This window comes from Pieris rapae, chromosome 4 (genome assembly GCF_905147795.1).
Source record: "Pieris rapae chromosome 4, ilPieRapa1.1, whole genome shotgun sequence".
NCBI classification, from domain to species: Eukaryota; Metazoa; Arthropoda; class Insecta; order Lepidoptera; family Pieridae; genus Pieris; species Pieris rapae.
The window spans coordinates 4187126-4205307 of NC_059512.1; the positions used below are offsets into that span (position 1 = coordinate 4187126).

At 35.1% G+C, this 18182-nt stretch overlaps 4 protein-coding genes across 9 annotated transcripts in view; 1 reads left to right on the plus strand and 3 right to left on the minus strand.

The window, feature by feature from the left end:
* Positions 1-2990, minus strand: part of LOC111003428 (protein spinster) — a 32028-nt gene extending 29038 nt beyond the window's left edge. For 2 of the 4 annotated variants that reach the window (XM_045628046.1, XM_045628045.1), the window contains exon 1: positions 2511-2985. In XM_045628046.1, the coding sequence (XP_045484002.1) occupies positions 2511-2715 (205 nt within the window). In that variant the 5' untranslated portion in view covers positions 2716-2985. Of the gene's footprint in view, positions 1-2510 lie in introns of all 4 variants that reach the window. The other 2 variants (XR_006750182.1, XM_045628044.1) reach the window with 2 other exon arrangements.
* Positions 2991-3187: 197 nt separating this feature from the next.
* On the plus strand, positions 3188-4285 carry LOC111003430 (LDLR chaperone boca). Its single transcript, XM_022273942.2, has 3 exons — positions 3188-3448; positions 3542-3796; positions 3960-4285. The coding sequence occupies exons 1-3, from the start codon at positions 3321-3323 to the stop codon at positions 4132-4134; spliced, it is 558 nt and encodes a 185-aa protein (XP_022129634.1). The 5' UTR covers positions 3188-3320; the 3' UTR covers positions 4135-4285.
* A 262-nt stretch (positions 4286-4547) lies between these two features.
* On the minus strand, positions 4548-6515 carry LOC111003429 (replication protein A 32 kDa subunit-B). Its single transcript, XM_022273941.2, has 6 exons — positions 6280-6515; positions 6116-6201; positions 5621-5842; positions 5300-5485; positions 4977-5179; positions 4548-4665 (listed from the first exon to the last, which is right to left on the minus strand). Exons 1-6 carry the CDS (start codon positions 6287-6289, stop codon positions 4581-4583), a joined length of 792 nt encoding a protein of 263 aa, XP_022129633.1. The 5' UTR covers positions 6290-6515; the 3' UTR covers positions 4548-4580.
* A 4683-nt stretch (positions 6516-11198) lies between these two features.
* Positions 11199-17410, minus strand: LOC111003425 (peroxisomal membrane protein PEX14). Of its 3 annotated transcripts, none has more exons than XM_022273933.2 (5): positions 17107-17409; positions 16443-16712; positions 14614-14828; positions 13357-13554; positions 11199-12624 (listed from the first exon to the last, which is right to left on the minus strand). In XM_022273933.2, the coding sequence occupies exons 1-5, from the start codon at positions 17155-17157 to the stop codon at positions 12618-12620; spliced, it is 741 nt and encodes a 246-aa protein (XP_022129625.1). In that variant the 5' UTR covers positions 17158-17409; the 3' UTR covers positions 11199-12617. The 3 variants fall into 3 exon arrangements, with proteins under 3 accessions (XP_022129625.1, XP_022129627.1, XP_022129626.1); XM_022273935.2 differs by having other exon boundaries at positions 16443-16706; positions 17107-17407; XM_022273934.2 differs by lacking the exon at positions 11199-12624 and having other exon boundaries at positions 13353-13554; positions 17107-17410.
* Positions 17411-18182: the final 772 nt, after the last annotated feature.

Below are 18182 nucleotides of genomic sequence, written 5' to 3' on the forward strand. Positions count from 1 at the left end.
CTCCGTTATTTATTTAAGTCTCACATCTGTCCCTGCCATTACCAAAAACATCCATAGGGAAATCGAAAGCACTTCACAAAATGATGTTTGTACAAACGACACCGCTCAATATTTATCTTGCACTTGGGGGTACCGTTTTATACCACAAACAGGTTTATAAATCACCTCTTATAAGGACAATACCGATATACATATTTAAAGGGAACATTGTTGCGTAGAGCCCACGCGTGATTTGACAAGAGATTATTCGTCGGGATACGTGACGACGACCCTTCTTGGGTGTTCAATAATCAAAAATGTGCCTACCGCAGAGTCGTTACAGTATTGGAATAACACGCGCATGTTAATTTTAAACTATATTATGGGAAATATTTAGATTACTATCCAAGGAACATTTCGTAATAAAAGTTAATATATTATTTAAAAAATGCCTGATTGTAAATATTGAAAACTAGCGACCCTCCCCGGCTTCGCACGGGTGCAATGCTGATACTAAGTAAAGACACTACAGAAAATCTGTGAACGTTGTATATAAAAATGTGGGTTATCCATAAGAGATAGACATATACCATCGGGGACTTTTCTGTAGACCTTTTTAATGTGTACAATACTTAGTACATTATTTTGATAAAACTCGTAGGATTCAGCCTGCGTTTGCAATGTAAGCGGAAAAAATGTAATTATTTACGACATCACATTAGAAACCTCAAAAATAACAGTACTTCTCCACTATTTAATGGATGTTATTATACATATAAACATTCCTCTTAAATCACTCTATCTATTTAAAAAAACGCATCAAAATTCGTTGCCTAGTTTCAAAGATTTAAGCATACAAAGGGACATAGGGACATTTTGGTCTGTAAACTGGAGCTATTCAAGCATGGTAAGAAACATACATAGATATAATCGGTACTTAAGAATTAGTAGACCGCTGTTCATATCATTACGTTAAAAGCTTTATCGATTATAGTCAAGTAATGGTGTGATTCATTGACGTCGTCGCCCGATCACGCGATAATAAGGCGGGTTCTCCCAGGCATTGATTAGCCTATGACCGCATTGACCGATTGAAACGCTTTATAATTATGAGTTATGGAAAACATTATTACTAAATATACGCAATTTTGTAATAAAGGTCTACATAATTTTTTGAAAAATATTATAGGTATTTATTTAAGATAAATTAAACTGTATTCAGAATTTAACTTAAATTTAACATTGTGAACCTACCTTGTTGCATGTTGAGTCAATAGCCTATGGTAAAAAAAATTTACTTGAGACAAAAAATAAACATTTCTATCCATTAGGTGCCAATGTAGGATGGGGAGTAAAGAGTAAGTATTATAGTTTTAAAGGTATAAATATTTCATGTCAGTTTTTATATTTGAGCTCTTAACATTAAGCCAACCACTGACATTGTGAACATAGCTTCACGGGCACGGTAAAAATCACATTTCTAACTACTAACATAGTTGTTAGAATATAAATGTGTTAGAGTGATTGTACTACACTGCCTAAACCACTGTTTGAATATTTATGGAGGTAAATAAAAAAAATATTGTATTAATTGTAATTAATAATATGAGTCTTATGAAAATATTTTCTACTAAGACAACTTTATGGGATAGAAACTGTTGTACTTTGGTATCATAGTATAATGACTTAATAATTTGATTCATATCTTTCAACTACAATAACAATCTAAAATTCATTTAATATGTATATTTCACAGGCTGTAGAATAAATTAAGAATAAAATAAGGTATTTTGATTGTACTGTATTGCCATGTATGATTGAAGTTACAAAACATCAAACTTGTACCAAAAGATCTTAAATATTACTCTCAGATCAGAAATATTTATTAGAGGGTTATTCCAGGTAACAATAATGTAGCTTAAATCTAAAATGTAATGAGGTTCATGTACCCTGAAGAATAATAACATAAAATCTATCTATGACAATCTAACTTAGTTAATCTTTCAAATAAATGTTACATTAAAATTAAAATCAGTTTAAACTGAAGTATCTAGATAATATGAATTAGGTATTATATTCAAATGGCATGAATATGGTAATTAATTAGAAATAATTCTAACTTTTTGCATAGTTTACAAATAATTAGTAAGAATTTTAGATATGATTGAAGTAATTTTATATAAATTATAAAAAAAAATATTATATATCTTCATAATACTTAAGCATTAGCAAAAATGAGAAAAAATGTTATATAGACATTTTTTCTCAGATTAAAAAAAACTAATTTAATGAGGATCTATCTTAAAAGTTATTTTGATACAACCTGCTTTATACTTTCATATTTTATCCTTGCAAACTAAAAATTATATATGGTATATATACTAGGCTATTATACACTACTTTATTGTATTACTCTAATAAGAAAAGTTAAAAATGTATTAAAATTTGCACTTTCAAATCAGCAATCTCTACCTTTCCTTAGTGGGTATTTCTACAATAATTAGATCCAATTAGAAGAAAAAAACACTAACCTGCTATCGTGAATCTGTCCATGTAATTGATGAGGTTAACGAAGCACAGGATCCCAACAGTCATGAATTCTTTTAATGTAACATCACTCAAAGTTTCACGTCTTCTAGCCTGCTTCTCCTGAAGAAGCGCAGTGGCAGAATCATTGTCTCCATTTATCACCAGCTGCTGATTAGATGTGTTAGGAGTTATACTGCTTTGGTCCATTGTGTCCAATAAACAATACTAAAATATGATATAACACCTTCAATCACTTGACCGTAACGAAGAGACTTGAAATTTGGAAAGCGGCTAGAAAACAAGAAGTTTTCTTTTCTGTGTATTAATAACTAATTTTTTAATTAAAGTAAAAAAAACTATTAAAAATCCTAATAATTATCTCTACAAAATTCAAATTTGCTCATCGCGTAGTAACACGTTTAATAGTCAGCGGCGGCGCAACAACTGACAGTCTGACAGCAGACATGAGACAAGCTAAAAGTTTAGGTGAAAGTACAGCTACATCACTGACAAGCCACGAATACACGTAACGAATCAATTGACAGTTAAATACATGCGTGCTCACTGTGCTCGCGCACTAATTGTCAATTCTCCGTGTCACAATTTGACATTTCGCAATGACATTTCTTAACAGTCTGCTGAGTGAGAACTGAGAATTGAGATGATGATTGATGACTTGATGATAATGAGATCACAATTCACAGTTGGGAGTTGGGAATTCATAATTCTGTTTTACCGCAGAAGTCTGAAATAAAGAAATAACAAGTTCTTAATTTTTATTATCTAGAACAGATTTAATAAAAAAGAAAACTATGAATAAGTCTTTGTGTCTTATAGTTCTATATAGTGTTTGTATATTGTCTAAAAAATTCAACGATGAAGATAAACCGGCATGGGCGAAGAAAGATATCCGCGATTTTACAGACGCTGATATGGAACGGTAAATAAAAGTAATCAGTGTTGGCGTTGCAAGTTGGAAGAAAGTATTATGATTCTCAAAATAATGATTTACATTCTAAATTTTCTGTTACAGATTATTAGATCAATGGGAAGAAGATGAGGAACCTTTACCTGAAGATGAATTACCAGAACATTTGCGGAAACCACCTTCAATTGACATGACCAAATTGGATATGTCTAATCCAGAAACAGTGCTTCAACAAACTAAGAAAGGTCAGACGTTGATGATGTTTGTCACAGTTGCTAATAAGCCCCAAAGAGCCAGGACTGAGGAATTAACTAAAATATGGCAAACTGGTTTATGGAGTAATCATATACAAGCAGAAAGGTATATAATATTATTTTCATACATTATATGTTGCTAGTAAAAGATGAGAAATAAGATTCATTTCAAGCACTCTTATCATTAGTTGCCTGGAAATTTTTGCCTTAGAGAGCTAAGGACACCTGTCTTATTAAAACTTAGTGTAATAAAATAAAACTTTTTGCAGGTATCTTATAGATGATGATCGAGCTATATTTATGTTCAAGGATGGCTCTCAAGCTTGGACAGCAAAAGAATATCTAATAGAACAAAATGAATTAAAGAATGTTCAATTGGAAAGTCAAACATATGATGGAAAGTTTCCTGATGTTAAAAATACAGCAGTAAGAGATGAATTATAGATCTGAATAGTATGAGTATTATACCAACCTACTTATACTTTCTTGGCTAAATTGTGTACTTTTCCAGTACCTATTAACTTAAATGTATTTCAGTATATATCTCAAATGAATTCATGAGAGATAATAAATTTAATACAGCCCTGTGAGGATATTGCAGAGTTTTATCTTTGTATTTTAATTACAGTTTACATTTAAAAAAAGTGACAAAACATTATTATTTTAATTAATTAATATACTTATATATTATTTTTTATTATATACTTAATACACTTCTATCATCCAAAATTATGTATGTACAATTAAGATTTATTAAAACTGAAGTTATATCATTGTTTTGTTGGTATTTTCCAAAGTTTTAAGCAGATATACAGTGTAATTTATAAATTTATTTATTTACTTAATAAAAAAAATTATAAGGTAAATTTGTTTTTATTTAAGAAAACAATCTAAAAGGCATCTGTGGCACGGAAGTGTTCTTCATCAATAGTTGAATAAATGTGACCTTCATTACACATCCATTCTAGTATATTCCTGAAAAGAACATTTAATAACTGTTATAATTTCCAAATAGTAACTTCATTCATATTGTTTGTATAATGCTTTGTATCACTGGATGTGATATTACTTGGTAATTGCCATTAAAACTATAAATTTAATACCAAATTTAGAGCAGACAGTAGTATTAATTACATTAAAGTTTGTCACCTCGATATTAAGTTAAGGTAGGCTGCTACGTAAAGCCAGACAGTTTGTCATTAAAATGATTTTTAATTAATTGATACTTCCTGAAAGTCTAAGTATGAAAACTAGAGTCCACTAACCATACCATAATTGATACTTACTCAAACTCAACACTTGGCATTTTATCCTTAAGTGTAGAATATATATCTTGTTTACTAATTCCTTGTTCAAGTGTAGATGCTCTTATAAGGTTATAAACCATCATTTGACGAGGATTCAAGCCATTAACAGAACCATTATCCATTCCCATTAAGGAATTAGCTGGTACATTGCTTACAAATGTTGATGTATCTACTGATTTTTCCTGAAATTGTATTATATAGCATTAAATTATATCATTTTAACTAAACATATAATATTGTTAATATAAATATTCAAAATCATATAATAATTTCATCTGCCAAAATAACTTGAGTCTCATTACCTTCTTAGAATCTGCCTCCATTTTGAGTTTATTGTGAATACATTGCAGGTAATGAAATGTTACTAGATTTACATCTTCAACAGGCATTATCTTAAAAGCCATTAAAACTTTTTTGCCCTTATTTGTTTTTACATTTCCAAATATTTGAACATAGTCGTTTACTTGAACTTTAGGTGCAGACTTATCCTATAAACAGAAATTGTTATTTGACATTACCATATCAACAAAAAATTTGTATTTAATTAGGTTAAAATCAATTTAGAGAGATGCCAACAGAATTAGCACCAATATCTTATATCTACTACATTAAACAATACTCACATCTTCATCCATGGCTTCTTGATCTAACCAAAGAACTGCTTTCATCCTACCAGTTATGTCTTGGATTGTATATGTTATCTTTGTACTTTGTATTCTAATGTTTCTTACTCTAGCGACAATGGAAACAATTTGAATCTCTGTTCCCCATATTTTAACACCCTCATCTCCACAGTGTAATGCTTGTTTAATAACTATGGGGGCTGTCCGGGATGATCTACGGCCCTGTAAATCAAAATATTTTTTATTAACATTGTATGAAATATATAAAGTAGATTCTAGATATCAGATGAGGATGAAGGTCCCCATTACTCCAACAACTTATTAATAAATTATTTATAACAGTACTCAAGATTTACTAAAGCACTAGTAATAATAAACTAGGTAGTAACACTTGATTTCATTTTTTTATCAAGATGATTAAAATTTATTATTGATTATTTTTATTATTATTTCCACTTATAACTAAAAAAGCTTTAGTTTTAATTTTTCACTTACACTTTTTTGTCCTTGGTTAGGTGTTGCAGCAGCATTGGCAAATTGATTGGTAGAATTAAAAAATCCGCCGCCTGCAACGGATTGATCTAGAAAAGCAACACATACAGACTGATGATTTCAGTTAAAAATTAAAGGAACTTGACAACGCATTTGAAGATACATACCGTTCCACATTATGTATCAATCTTATCAAGAAAACTTCAGTTGTTTAGATAAGTTTCACGAAAGATTTCCTCTGCGATAAATAAAACGCTTTTGTTTTAATATGTTAGTAGTTTAATGCTAAAAATTACATAGAGAAAAATGAAATAACGAAAGTTTTAGACTTATTTGTATTTGACATTTCGCATTTTGGCGGGCTGTTTGTTACTTATTTGTCAGTTGTTAAAGCACAGTGCATTATATGTTGTAGGTCAAAGTCAAATGCCAATCAACATCAACGTTGCAAATTACTACTTAGTTCCATACACAAAATATATAATGAGTAATTTCATCGTTGCTCTTGTGTATCCGCTCTTCTGTGAGGCGGACAACAGCCAGTTCGGGCTGAGCCCACGCTGGCGGTGTGGTTGTTCGCGTCCTGCCGATGCAGAACGGTACTGGGGCGGGCGTATAGCCCTTGGTGTGGCGGAGACGAGGAGCGTCGGGCTCGACTCGTCTCAATCGTCTTCTTTTGTTTCCTCATCCGTTGTGGGGGGCGTCGGGCAGCGTCGCGGCTCGCGGTCTAGTCCCGCCGAGAGCGGCGAGATGACCTGCGGGTGATGCTGCGTTGTCCGTCCGTGCCCCGGTGTCTGCTACGGTGGGGGTACCCGCGCGAATCAGTTCGCGCGGATACGAAAATCTTGTGTCTGGAGGTCTGGAGTGCCACGGCGCGAGTTGCTGCAAGTGCGGGAAGCGGGACGCGTCCGCTTGCTCGAACATGTTCTTCGCCGCCTGTGCTACGAAGTCGTCGATGCTCTCTAGGCGTAGGTCGCGTGCGATGGTGGCGTTTCTCACGTAGCGCTGCGCGTTTACTGCGCGCCGGAGTGTCGTGTTCTGCACGGTGCGCAGTCGTTGGCGGCTCGTTTCTGAGGTGAGCGCGAACCATGCTGGCGCCGCGTACGTTAGGTGCGGGCGGATGTACATTTTGTAGAGTGTGAGCTTGGTGCGCAGCGGTAAGTTGCCCGACACTAGCGGGCGAAGCTTCCTCAGCGCCCACTTAGCCCTGCCGGCAGCCATAGAGACGTGTTTTGACATGGTTAGCCTCCGATCTACCTGTACTCCCAGATAGGTGACCGTGCTCTGCCATGTCAGGTCCTCGTTGAGAAAGCGTAGCGGTGGCGGTGTACGCTTAGCACCGAAGGTTATTGCTTGGGTCTTCTTTGGGTTCGCGGCGAGTCTCCACTTGTCCAGCCATTCAGGGAGCAGGTCGAGTGAACGCTGGACTTTTTTGGCGGCGTGTTGGTTGTTGAGAGACGTCGCTATATACGCCGTGTCGTCGGCGTAGAGCGCGAGTTTGCATCCCTCGGCGCACGGGACGTCGTCGGTGTAGAGGGCGTAGAGGGCCGGTGCGATGACGCTGCCCTGCGGGACGCCCGCCGTTATCTTGCGTTGGCTCGACGTCGCCTTACCGACCGCCACCGTAAAGCGACGGTCCTCGAGGTAGGAGCGGAGCACCGCTACGATGCGGCGAGGCAGTGGAGATTCTGCGAGCTTGAGCACCAGGCCGGCGTGCCAGACGCGGTCGAACGCCTTTTCCATGTCTAGCATGACGGCGACTGCCGCCTCTTTCCTGTTAAGGGCGGTCGCGGCGGTGTAGATGATTCTTGTTAGCTGCTGCGTGGTGCTGTGTTCGCTGCGGAATCCAAATTGTTCGGGCCTCGGCTCTATGTGCTTGTTGTAGTGTCGCAGCAGAAGCCTCTCAAACATTTTAGACTGGGTCGACAGCAGGGTGATGGGCCGGTAGCTCTCCGGCCTGGTGGTGTCTTTGCCTGGTTTGGGGATTGTGATTAGTTTTCCTTCCTTCCAAGAGCTCGGGAAGAGCCCGTGCCGGACGATCCCGGTGAAGAGGCGTGCGAGCGCCGCTAGCCAGCGCATCGGGAGGTGGCGGAGTGCTCGGTGAGTGATGCCGTCGGGTCCGGGAGCCTTCTTTAGTGGCAGCGAGGTGATCACTTTCCGTACCTGTGTGGGCGAAAAAAAGATTGCTTCTTCGTCGGGCGGCGGCGGCCTCGAGGCTAGCGCATGGGCTGCGCTCTCGACCTCTTCGATGCGGCTAGGAGAGACCGCGGGATTTGGCGAAAACTGGTCCTCGAAGTGGGATGCTAGCAGTTCGGCTCGCCCGGCGTCGTCGTAGATGTAGACGCCGTCGCGGTCGCGCAGCGGGCGTATGGGCTCGGGAGTTCTGTAAAGTCTGCGGCAGAGGCCATAGAGTCGCTCTTGCTCCACGGTGGCTTCTCCGAGGATCCTCTCCCAGGTCAGCCTCTGGTGTTTGGTCAGCTCCGCCTTGACGTGGTCGGTCGCCTGGTAGAGTTTGGCTTTGATCCTCGGGCAACGGGTGCGCTGCCATTGCCTCCTAAGGGCGCGTTTTGCGCGAATCAGCCGGCTTATGTAGGCTGGCAGCGGCGGTGCGGATGTCGGAGGGTCGCGTTCGCTCGTGGCACTCCGTAGCGCGTTTTGGATGGCGGCCGTGATGGTATCGGCCATCGCGTTCACTTCTGCGGCTGTGGTTGGCGGTCCTGGAGTCGGTGCGCTCTCCATGATGGCGGTGAATGCGTCCCAGTCCGTTACCTGCACCGATGAACGTGCAGGCGGAATGGGTGGCCCCGTGACAATGCAGAGCACCGGCTGGTGGTCAGACTGGAGGTTGTCCATCAGGACCTGCTGTTCGATGTGAGACGCCACTCCCTTGTGCGCGATGAGGTCGATTGTGTCCGGTGTTTGGTTGTCGTCGTAGGGGTAGTGTGTCGGTGAGTCCGGCCCCTCTACCGTGAAACCTAGAGCCTCGGCGTAGTGCGCCAGCCTGTTACCGCGGGAATTGCAAAGATTAGAGTGCCAATCGGTGTGTTTCGCGTTCCAGTCGCCCGCGATAATCGTCGGCTGGTCGTGGTTGAGTAGCGTGCGCAGCGCCTCCGGTGTGAATTTTTCTGCTGGCGGGCAGTAGAGAGCTAAGAGGCGGGTGGGTTGTCCGGCGATTGTCAGCTCCACGCCCAACGTGTGAAACTGTTGATGAGTAATTTGTAGGAGCCTTGGTGTTAAAGCATGAGTTATTACCCCTTCTCCACGTTAATGGTCCCCACATATCTTAACGGATCCAGATGATCAAATCACCAAAGCCAACAACAGATTAAAATTCGGCCGCGCGGTAAAGTCGGACTACGGTCAGAAAATTTGGCCGAAGCCCGAAAGAAACAGCATGGCACTCCTACAGCTAGGACTGTTGCCACTAGTACTTACAAAAACTGTACAATTAATCAGTCATTCTTATTTTATTTCAGTTGCTATGGAAATATATAAAATTAATTTTTAAGATATAATTTAGTAAAAATAACCTAAACTTTACTAAATCCATTTAAAGCCATATTAGTGTACAGATAACTTTGTTTTATGGATCAGATCATAATGATACTGGCCAGGGCCACATAATACGAAACTAAATATAATACTTAACTAAAGATAAAAAAATGTTGTGTGGTTTATGAAACCACGGTAAAAGTGAAACTTTTTTTCACATTATAGACATTTAACTTAAAAAATTTGGAATAACATTCCCTTAAGAGTATAAAATCGCTTTATCAATCTTAATTTTATACTTGGAAAATTGGAATGATAATGGGACTAATAAAAGTAGACTAAGTCTCCAACTAATATTTTTATTGAATTCTGTGTCTTAGAGAGTACGTTATACATAATACTAAACAATTATTTAGATTATAATATACACACTAACGACCCGCCCCGGCTTCGCACGGGTGCAATGCTGATATTAAATACACTACAGAAAATCTGTGAACGTTGTATATAAAAATGTCAGAAACAAAAATGGAACACCCTGCGAAACGCATAAATTAAGAAAAAATAAGTCCTTGGGCTCCAAAATCAATACAATCACTTCTAAACAGGATAGTGAAGCCGCTAAGATAAGATAAGATCGAAGCATCCAAAAATCTTGTCCTGGATGTCATTAATAGCCTTTTCTAATTACTACCTAGTCTGCGAAGAGGTAGATCAAAGTAACAAATAAAGAAAAGCAAAGAAATTGAAAACTTAGAGCAAATAGAAAATACAAAATCGCCAAAAACGCATGTGTGCACAACACACACAGCTGAACCCGCAAAGAAAATTAAGATACCGATAAAGCTGACGGAGAGCAAACGCGGGGTACATAATAATTTCATCGTCAAAAAAAAAAAACACTGAGATTTTGGGACGAATTAAAGACAACGTAGAGACGAAGAACACTGGTCTCAGAATCGATAAACCACGAAAGAAGAAGCGAAATACCAAAAACTTGGTCACGAAACAACGTCAATGACAGCACTCCTGTAACAGCAACAGTAAAACCTACATAAGACAAGGATCATACGTACGTACAGCAGTACGTCAAAGCCCAAAACGGCCACATTCTCCATAAATAGATGGCTCGGAAAAGACATTTGAAATGAAATTTAGAAGCTCTGAATCCACTTTAATATAATATTGTGATTCAGGTTTCACCACAAGTTTAGTAGGTTGCTACAAAGCGGGGATATTTTATATTGTATTTGTTATTGTATAGTAGCTATATATAGAGCGATTTTCGTTTTGATTACATAAGGAAGAATTTAAAATTTTCACAAGTATTGCCATTGCGAAAATCTATAGGTATCTATAGGTACGTTACTTAGAGAATGTTGTCTTTCCACTAATTACGATGACGTACCTATAAGAACTGCGGTCCTGAAACTTACACGACGCAGGCTATCTCGTAGACCTGACCTGTGGCCCAGTGCAATACTCGACAGCTAGTTCTATATAAAAATCATAATAAAACTTACAGATACAAGTCTTATTTAATTGAAAAATTATCATATTCGTAAGAGATTTAAGGTTAAAAAATAGACAAACATAGCAAGACAATCATTGGTTTATTTATCACCCAAACTATTAAACTAATGTTACAGCGGTATCGTACATTATTTACATTCATATTCACAGTTCAAAACGCAAAGCACGCAACATTTATAACCTAAGATTTACCTCACCACAAAAGAGCTCCCATCAGATTCTTCAAAATACTCGTAGATTGTAGTACACATATCGCATTTCAATACAACAATCGACGCTTTGTAAACGAACTGGCTGTATGATCTATATATGAACCAGGAACAAACATTACCTTCGATAACTTTAATAAAATGTTGTTATGTTTATCAATAACAGTACCTATTATTTACGGAGAATGCTACTATACATACATATCCTGAACATGCCAATTTAATTAACCACTTTGTGTTTGACTCTCACTTGATTGCTCACAAACGGCAAGTTTTTATCACTAAGATAATTTGTACACATATCTATAACTAATTCGCCTTTTCTAATTCTAAGATAAATTGCTATATAAAACAACAAATATAACTAATATTTATATCACCAGTTCTGTTGTTTTTCATTTTTAGCAAAACCAACCCGGCGTGTAAAAGAAAATATATATCTCATAAGTTTTATAGAAAAATGTAAAAATATAGTTCAGTATTGCAATACATTTTATAGACCCAACTACCCCTTAACCATCGTACACTTAAAGAAACTGAAATGTTTTTGTTTGGTTCATACAGGACAAGTTCATCAACGTCTATGGTAAAATAGCTTAATCTATGAGTGGTAACCATACGGTGACAATTAAAAACAATAAACGAAATAATGGCGCGTATATTTGGTTTATCATTATTTTAAAAGACAAGATGATAATTGTTGAAAATTTGTCGGTGGAATACAATCATAATGAAAAAGACGTTTTCGAAAGTATTGCGACAATAAATGAAAGTTACTATGATTGTCGAATTACCTCAAATGTTTTGCATTGTGCCTTAACACAATTCGCGATAATTAAATGACAACTAAAACGATACAAATGTTATGGTATAGCTCAACCAGTGACATAAATGCAAAAAGGAATGTCATTTATTTTGAGCAATTTTTTTAGCCTTCACACGTCAGAATCAGAGTTGGATTTGTATGATTAAAGGGTAATACATAAGTTTAGCACATTTTTAACGTCCCTTTTTAGCTTTGATGGGAAACATTGCACACTAACACTTATCTATAAGCCTCAAATACCTACTGAATGTTTGGATATTTTATGTGACAAAACAACAATTTGAATATCATCATATGAACAAGACTATTTTTTTTAATCCTACGGAGACGAAATCGCAGAGAATCAGTTAGACCATAACATTAAAACTTTAATAACATGAATATAAAAATTAACTAAATTTATTAACACACACAAAATGTTTATTTAGTAACTTTGGAGATGTCTTCAAGATCTGGAATAGAGAAAAATATTACTTAAAATGCATTTTTATAACATAATATGTATCATAAACAGCTGTACCAAGAGCGGGTTCACTTTCTCGAGACAATACTTAATTCGATTTCGGAGATCGGGTAATTAATTGAGTTTCTTATAAAAATCCACTGAAACAAAATTTGCTTATTTCTAAAATAATCTGTTATTATTTCTTACAAAGTAAGTCTATCGTGTCGTTTTAGATCTTGATTATATGTATCTGTATTTTCCCTGTTCTATAAAAAAAATAACATTTTTATCGTACATTTTTTAAATTATAATTTCTGTTTTTATATTATTAGTGTGTGTGACAAATTTATAACGTCATAATTTTCTTGTATTTTTCAGAACATGCACTATTTCTACAAATTAAGAATTTGACACAACTTGACAGAAACAAATTAAAGATTTAAATCTGTTAACAGAATGAAATTTAAATAATCTATATATATTATATAAGAAGGGGTAAGCGTTACGTGAATTATAACGATTGTGACAAAAAAAGCAAAAAAAAAATATGGAAATTTTTTAATATTATTGTAGTAAGGGAAAATCAGATAGAAGCCAAAAGGCCAATATTTAAAATGATTAACACTATTTCTTTATATATATATATAGGCGAAGGAGTCTTTGTTACGACAATAATCTATGATTTGATTGAACTCTCAGATACTCTTTGTCTTTTGGGAATTGTAAAAGAAGTTCTTACATGATCTCAAGACTGCTATCACTATTTTTAGTAGCCTGTTCACCCTCGCTTGAGTTAGATCCGCCGGACTCTGATCTTTGGCTTCGAGTCCTGTGCGGCTTCTTCTCTTCAGGCTCAACGGTTGATGCCTCTTCCGATTGGCGCTGCCACGCCGGGATAGATGGCGGTTCAGTTCTCTTCAGTGAAGGGAATTGGTTCCTGGAAATGTGGCAGAAAATGGTTCAAGGTTCAGTTTCACAGTTCTTTTCACTGGAAATATTGGAATAACCAAATAGTTATTTTAATTTTAGGTTTAACCTAAGCCGCTGTAGAAAATATAATGTAATTTGTAAGTGTAAAGAAAGAAGGCCAAGTGAGTGAAAATTACGTCACATGTATGATAGGCAAACAAAGACTGCCGTCATTCGAAATTTTAAATGTACCAACTTATTACACAAACAGGTGTTGTGACAGTATTTGGCTTCTGCGCTTTTATAGAGTTAAAAAAAAGGTCGTGCGTACAAAGTACACATGTCAGAAGTGAAACTTCTTTGTAAATAATTATTACTAAGGTAAAAATCCCAATAGATGATCATGTACCAGTATATGATCATTCTATGTATTTGTATATCTATATTCACACTGTTTATATACTGTATGAAATTGTATACGTGCTAATGAATCTGCGTTTACTACACAAGACGTTATGCGATCGATCTCGATCTCCCTTTATCACCCTCTCTCAATCGTTATCAATCGCTGTCACCCTTTTATTCGACAAAAACGCTGCACATCTTCGTGACGTTTTATCCGTAAAAATTTACCCTCATGCGCCCAAAGAAGTTTCACATCAAAAATGACATTTCATGATTTCGTATAGGTGAAAATGTGAGAAACTTTCTGTACCTGACACGTCGTTTTTATTGGTCCATTTAGATCTTAGACTCGATGCTTTCCTCACAATGTTTTTATCACTATATGACCAATTGCGCAAATGGATCTAAAAGATGCATAGCCAAGTTCCGAACGTGCTACGTCGGGATTGAGAGTCGCAGGCCTAGCCACTGGGCTAATACAGGTCTAGTACAATGAAGTGAAATTAAAATAAAAAATGAATGAAAATTATAAAATTAAAAAAAAATCTCTTCATAATTTGCACATTGATTTTCAAGTGTAGCTGAGTGTAGTAAAATAATATAGTCAATTGTCAGTTTCAGCCAGTGCTGTGTTGAAAAAATTATGAATCTAAATATGTTTAGGTGTAATTTAAATCCTTACCTACTCAATAAGATGCCCTTAACTGACGCAATATCATCTTTTAAATTATCGAGCTGTGACCGCATTGCATTTTGTTGTACGGTCGCTTGCATCTCACCCCGAAGCGAGGTGATACTCGCATTCATTATATCTAAAGATTTACGTAATTCATCTATACATTCCGACGTAGACTTACGCTTCGGTTGTTCTATGAATAGTAGTTGTTTGATGCAGTTCTAAAATCAAACACAGATTTTTCTTTTTCGGATAGCAAAGCAAAGAAGGTCGAATAAATCATATTTAAATTATTTGAAAGCTGGACAAGAAAGGTGACCTTCACAGTTGTGGTGTCCACTATCAAAAGTTATCAGTCCATAGGCGAAAATGCAGATTTAATAGTTAAAAACTTGATAAGATAAAAGTTAAATCAATGTCATAAATATAGGTAATAACATTTTTCGGAAATTTATAGGTTTTATTGTGTACTACTAAATGAATTTATAAATTATTATATTATATATTTGTATTAAAATCTGTTCATTAATTTTGATTACAAGACGTTTAAGATATACCACACACAAAGCAATAATATAAATAGTTTAAAAAAAATTAATATAGAGACTAATATCTGCCTCAACCCAAATGATAACATTTGCGTCGGTAGTACGTAGTCAAGTTAAAATTAAGGTCATGAATATAAAATAAGTTTTGTGTGAGGAGATTCAAATTATTATCGTAGCGATAACTTGAAAGTAATATCAGCTGGCACAAATTACTTGATAGCATTAACTTGTATAGCCCAAATATTTAAATACTTAATGGACTTCTGTTTACGATTTCATCTTAACATACATAGAAGAAATATAAAAGAATAATGCCACGTCATCCACTTTTACAATACTTTTTATATTTGAATACTCACATATTAATTACGCATGTAATTAGGTTTGCGTCATCACATCAACAACTTTTTAATAATTAGCGTATTTTAATTGACACTGTCAAAACATATGTAACATAACTTAAAATATCATGGAATCAAGAACCAACTAATATTACAAAAAACAGATATGAAAAATATTCTTAATTTTATTCAAACTAAACTTTCTATTGACTTTATTCAATTACATATGATAATAAGAAGCATATAATTGTATAATTTATTTAATCATAGTATAATTAAATAATACAATTAGAATATATTTCACATAATTTAGACATTTTACATTGCTGTATCATATCAATATGTGATGATGTATTCTATAAATATTTTTTTTCAATTAATAGACAACATATAATGACAGTGTGGCAGATTAGATTAAGGGTACAAAATAAGGCTGAGTTAAGAAAAAAGTGGGAGTGTAAGATGTGATGTTAGAATTGTAAATACAAATGATAAATTTGTAAAAAAAACTATTCCATATTATAAATCAGATATGTAAAGCGTGGTAGGGTTAGATAGGTTTTTCATAAAATGCTAAAAAAAAGCTGCGGTTTGGCTATGCTGTTATATCAATATTCATATGTGCAGTTTTCAGTAATTTGTGTGCTCTGATTAAATATGATATAATGGTCATTATAGGTTTAAAATTAATAATCAAATAAATCTGTTATATAATCACCTTCTGTTAATGAGCCAAAATGCAATGATAACTACTTCTTTATAACATTATCAATACTATTTAGATAAGGATAATATAAATAAATTTGAATTTCATGTATTCAGATAAAATAAATAACTATGTTATTAATAGTGTGGTATATTATGTGTTGTCTTTCATAATTATTACCTATAATTTATGATTACTTCATAGTTCTAAAAGTAAATATTTAATTAAGTAGATTTTTACCTTGTAAAACCAGTAGCATCCATAAGCAAATCCTCCATAAATTATTAATGGTAATATTTTTTCTTTAAACCAAGAATTTTGTGATTGCTGAAAAAAATGCAGCTCTGATGTAAAATTTGACATGTCCACTAAATCACCACATTTCTCAATAGCTCTCTTTATTTCTAAATCAGTTAGGCCCTTAGCTCGAAGAAAACGTTCTTTGCTTTCCATAGTGCATCGTTGTACATTAGGATTTGAGAGGAACTTTACAGCCGTTGTGATCTGAAACTGAAATATAGTTTCAATCTTCTTTGGGATATAAATAATCTGATAGGTTCTAGATAATGGTGTACTTATAGTTTGGTAAAAAAAAAATATAGATCAAATTATACTTAGTTTTATTATGATTTAAAACATTAAGTATTTTTATATAAGCAGTGAGTTTAATAAAATAAAATGAATAATATTATTCCTACTGATATTGTTAAACATTTTAGTCAAGCCAAGTATCTTCTCTAAAACATGAAATTAGGTATATAATCATATTTTCAGTTTTGGGAAAAAAATAAACTTTCAAACTTTCAGACCTGTAAGTATACAATCGAATATTAAGGAAAGATAACTCCACAATTTTCAAAATCAAGAAAACTAAAAGCAAAATACCAGGATAAAACGCACTAACCAAATTCTCTCGAATTTCACTTCCAGCACTCGCCAATACTTCTGAAGTCATTATAACTAATTACCAGAAAGATAATTCCAAATGAAGCTAATTTGAATATTGATACAATTTATTATCACTTGAGGATCGTATAACAAGTAGGGAAGATCTTGGTTGAAAAAAACAATGGCAACTTATATTATTATATATATAAAAAAAATTGGTTTCTCAAAGCAAGTACCGATTTAAAACTGAATAATTAAAATGTAAGAATTGCCTTGACAAGGAAGAATAACGTTCTAAAAAATAGTAATTTTAATTGTGATTTAATTCAATTCATCAATGAAATGATAATTGTCAGTTGACAGTCAGCATGTCAGTTTTCAACAGCTGTCAGTCTCAATCTACGCATATACCATATTCTGTGGTTTAAAGTTTAATTAAAGTCTAACTAACTGTTTCTAATCTATTATTAACTATTCACAGTTCATGTGGCGTCTGTTACTTTAGCTCTACTTGATCTGTGTATCTAATATTTTACCAAAACAACTATATAAAACAAGCTGACCCGGCGAACTTTGTTCCGCCTTAATGGCAATAAATAAGCAGTTTGTTTTTTTTTATTGGAAAAATACAAAAAAATTAAATACCTACATTAATCATTCATTATTATTTCTGTATTTTAGTACATAGGTTGCTCTTCACTTAAGTACCTTGTGATACACGACATTTTTTGTTTTATTATCAGGCGCAAAAACAAACAACGCTGATGGTCTTCCGACCCGTGAACATGCCACGTTTAATAATTGACCATGAGAAAAACATGAATGTTCTAGATTTAAATCACAAACTTTTAAGGATTGGCCTTGTGATTTGTTGATGGTCATGGCAAATGCATGACGTATCGGAAATTGAAGTCTTTTAAATTCAAACGGCATATCGGTTGGGATCATCGGGATCCTCGGAATAAGAACTTCCTCACCTGTGAATTTTCCTATCATTATCGTAGCGTAAATTACATTGTTCTTCAATTTTCTAACCACCAAACGCATACCGTTGCACAGTTTTGGTTGGTTTATGTTTCGAAGCATGATTAC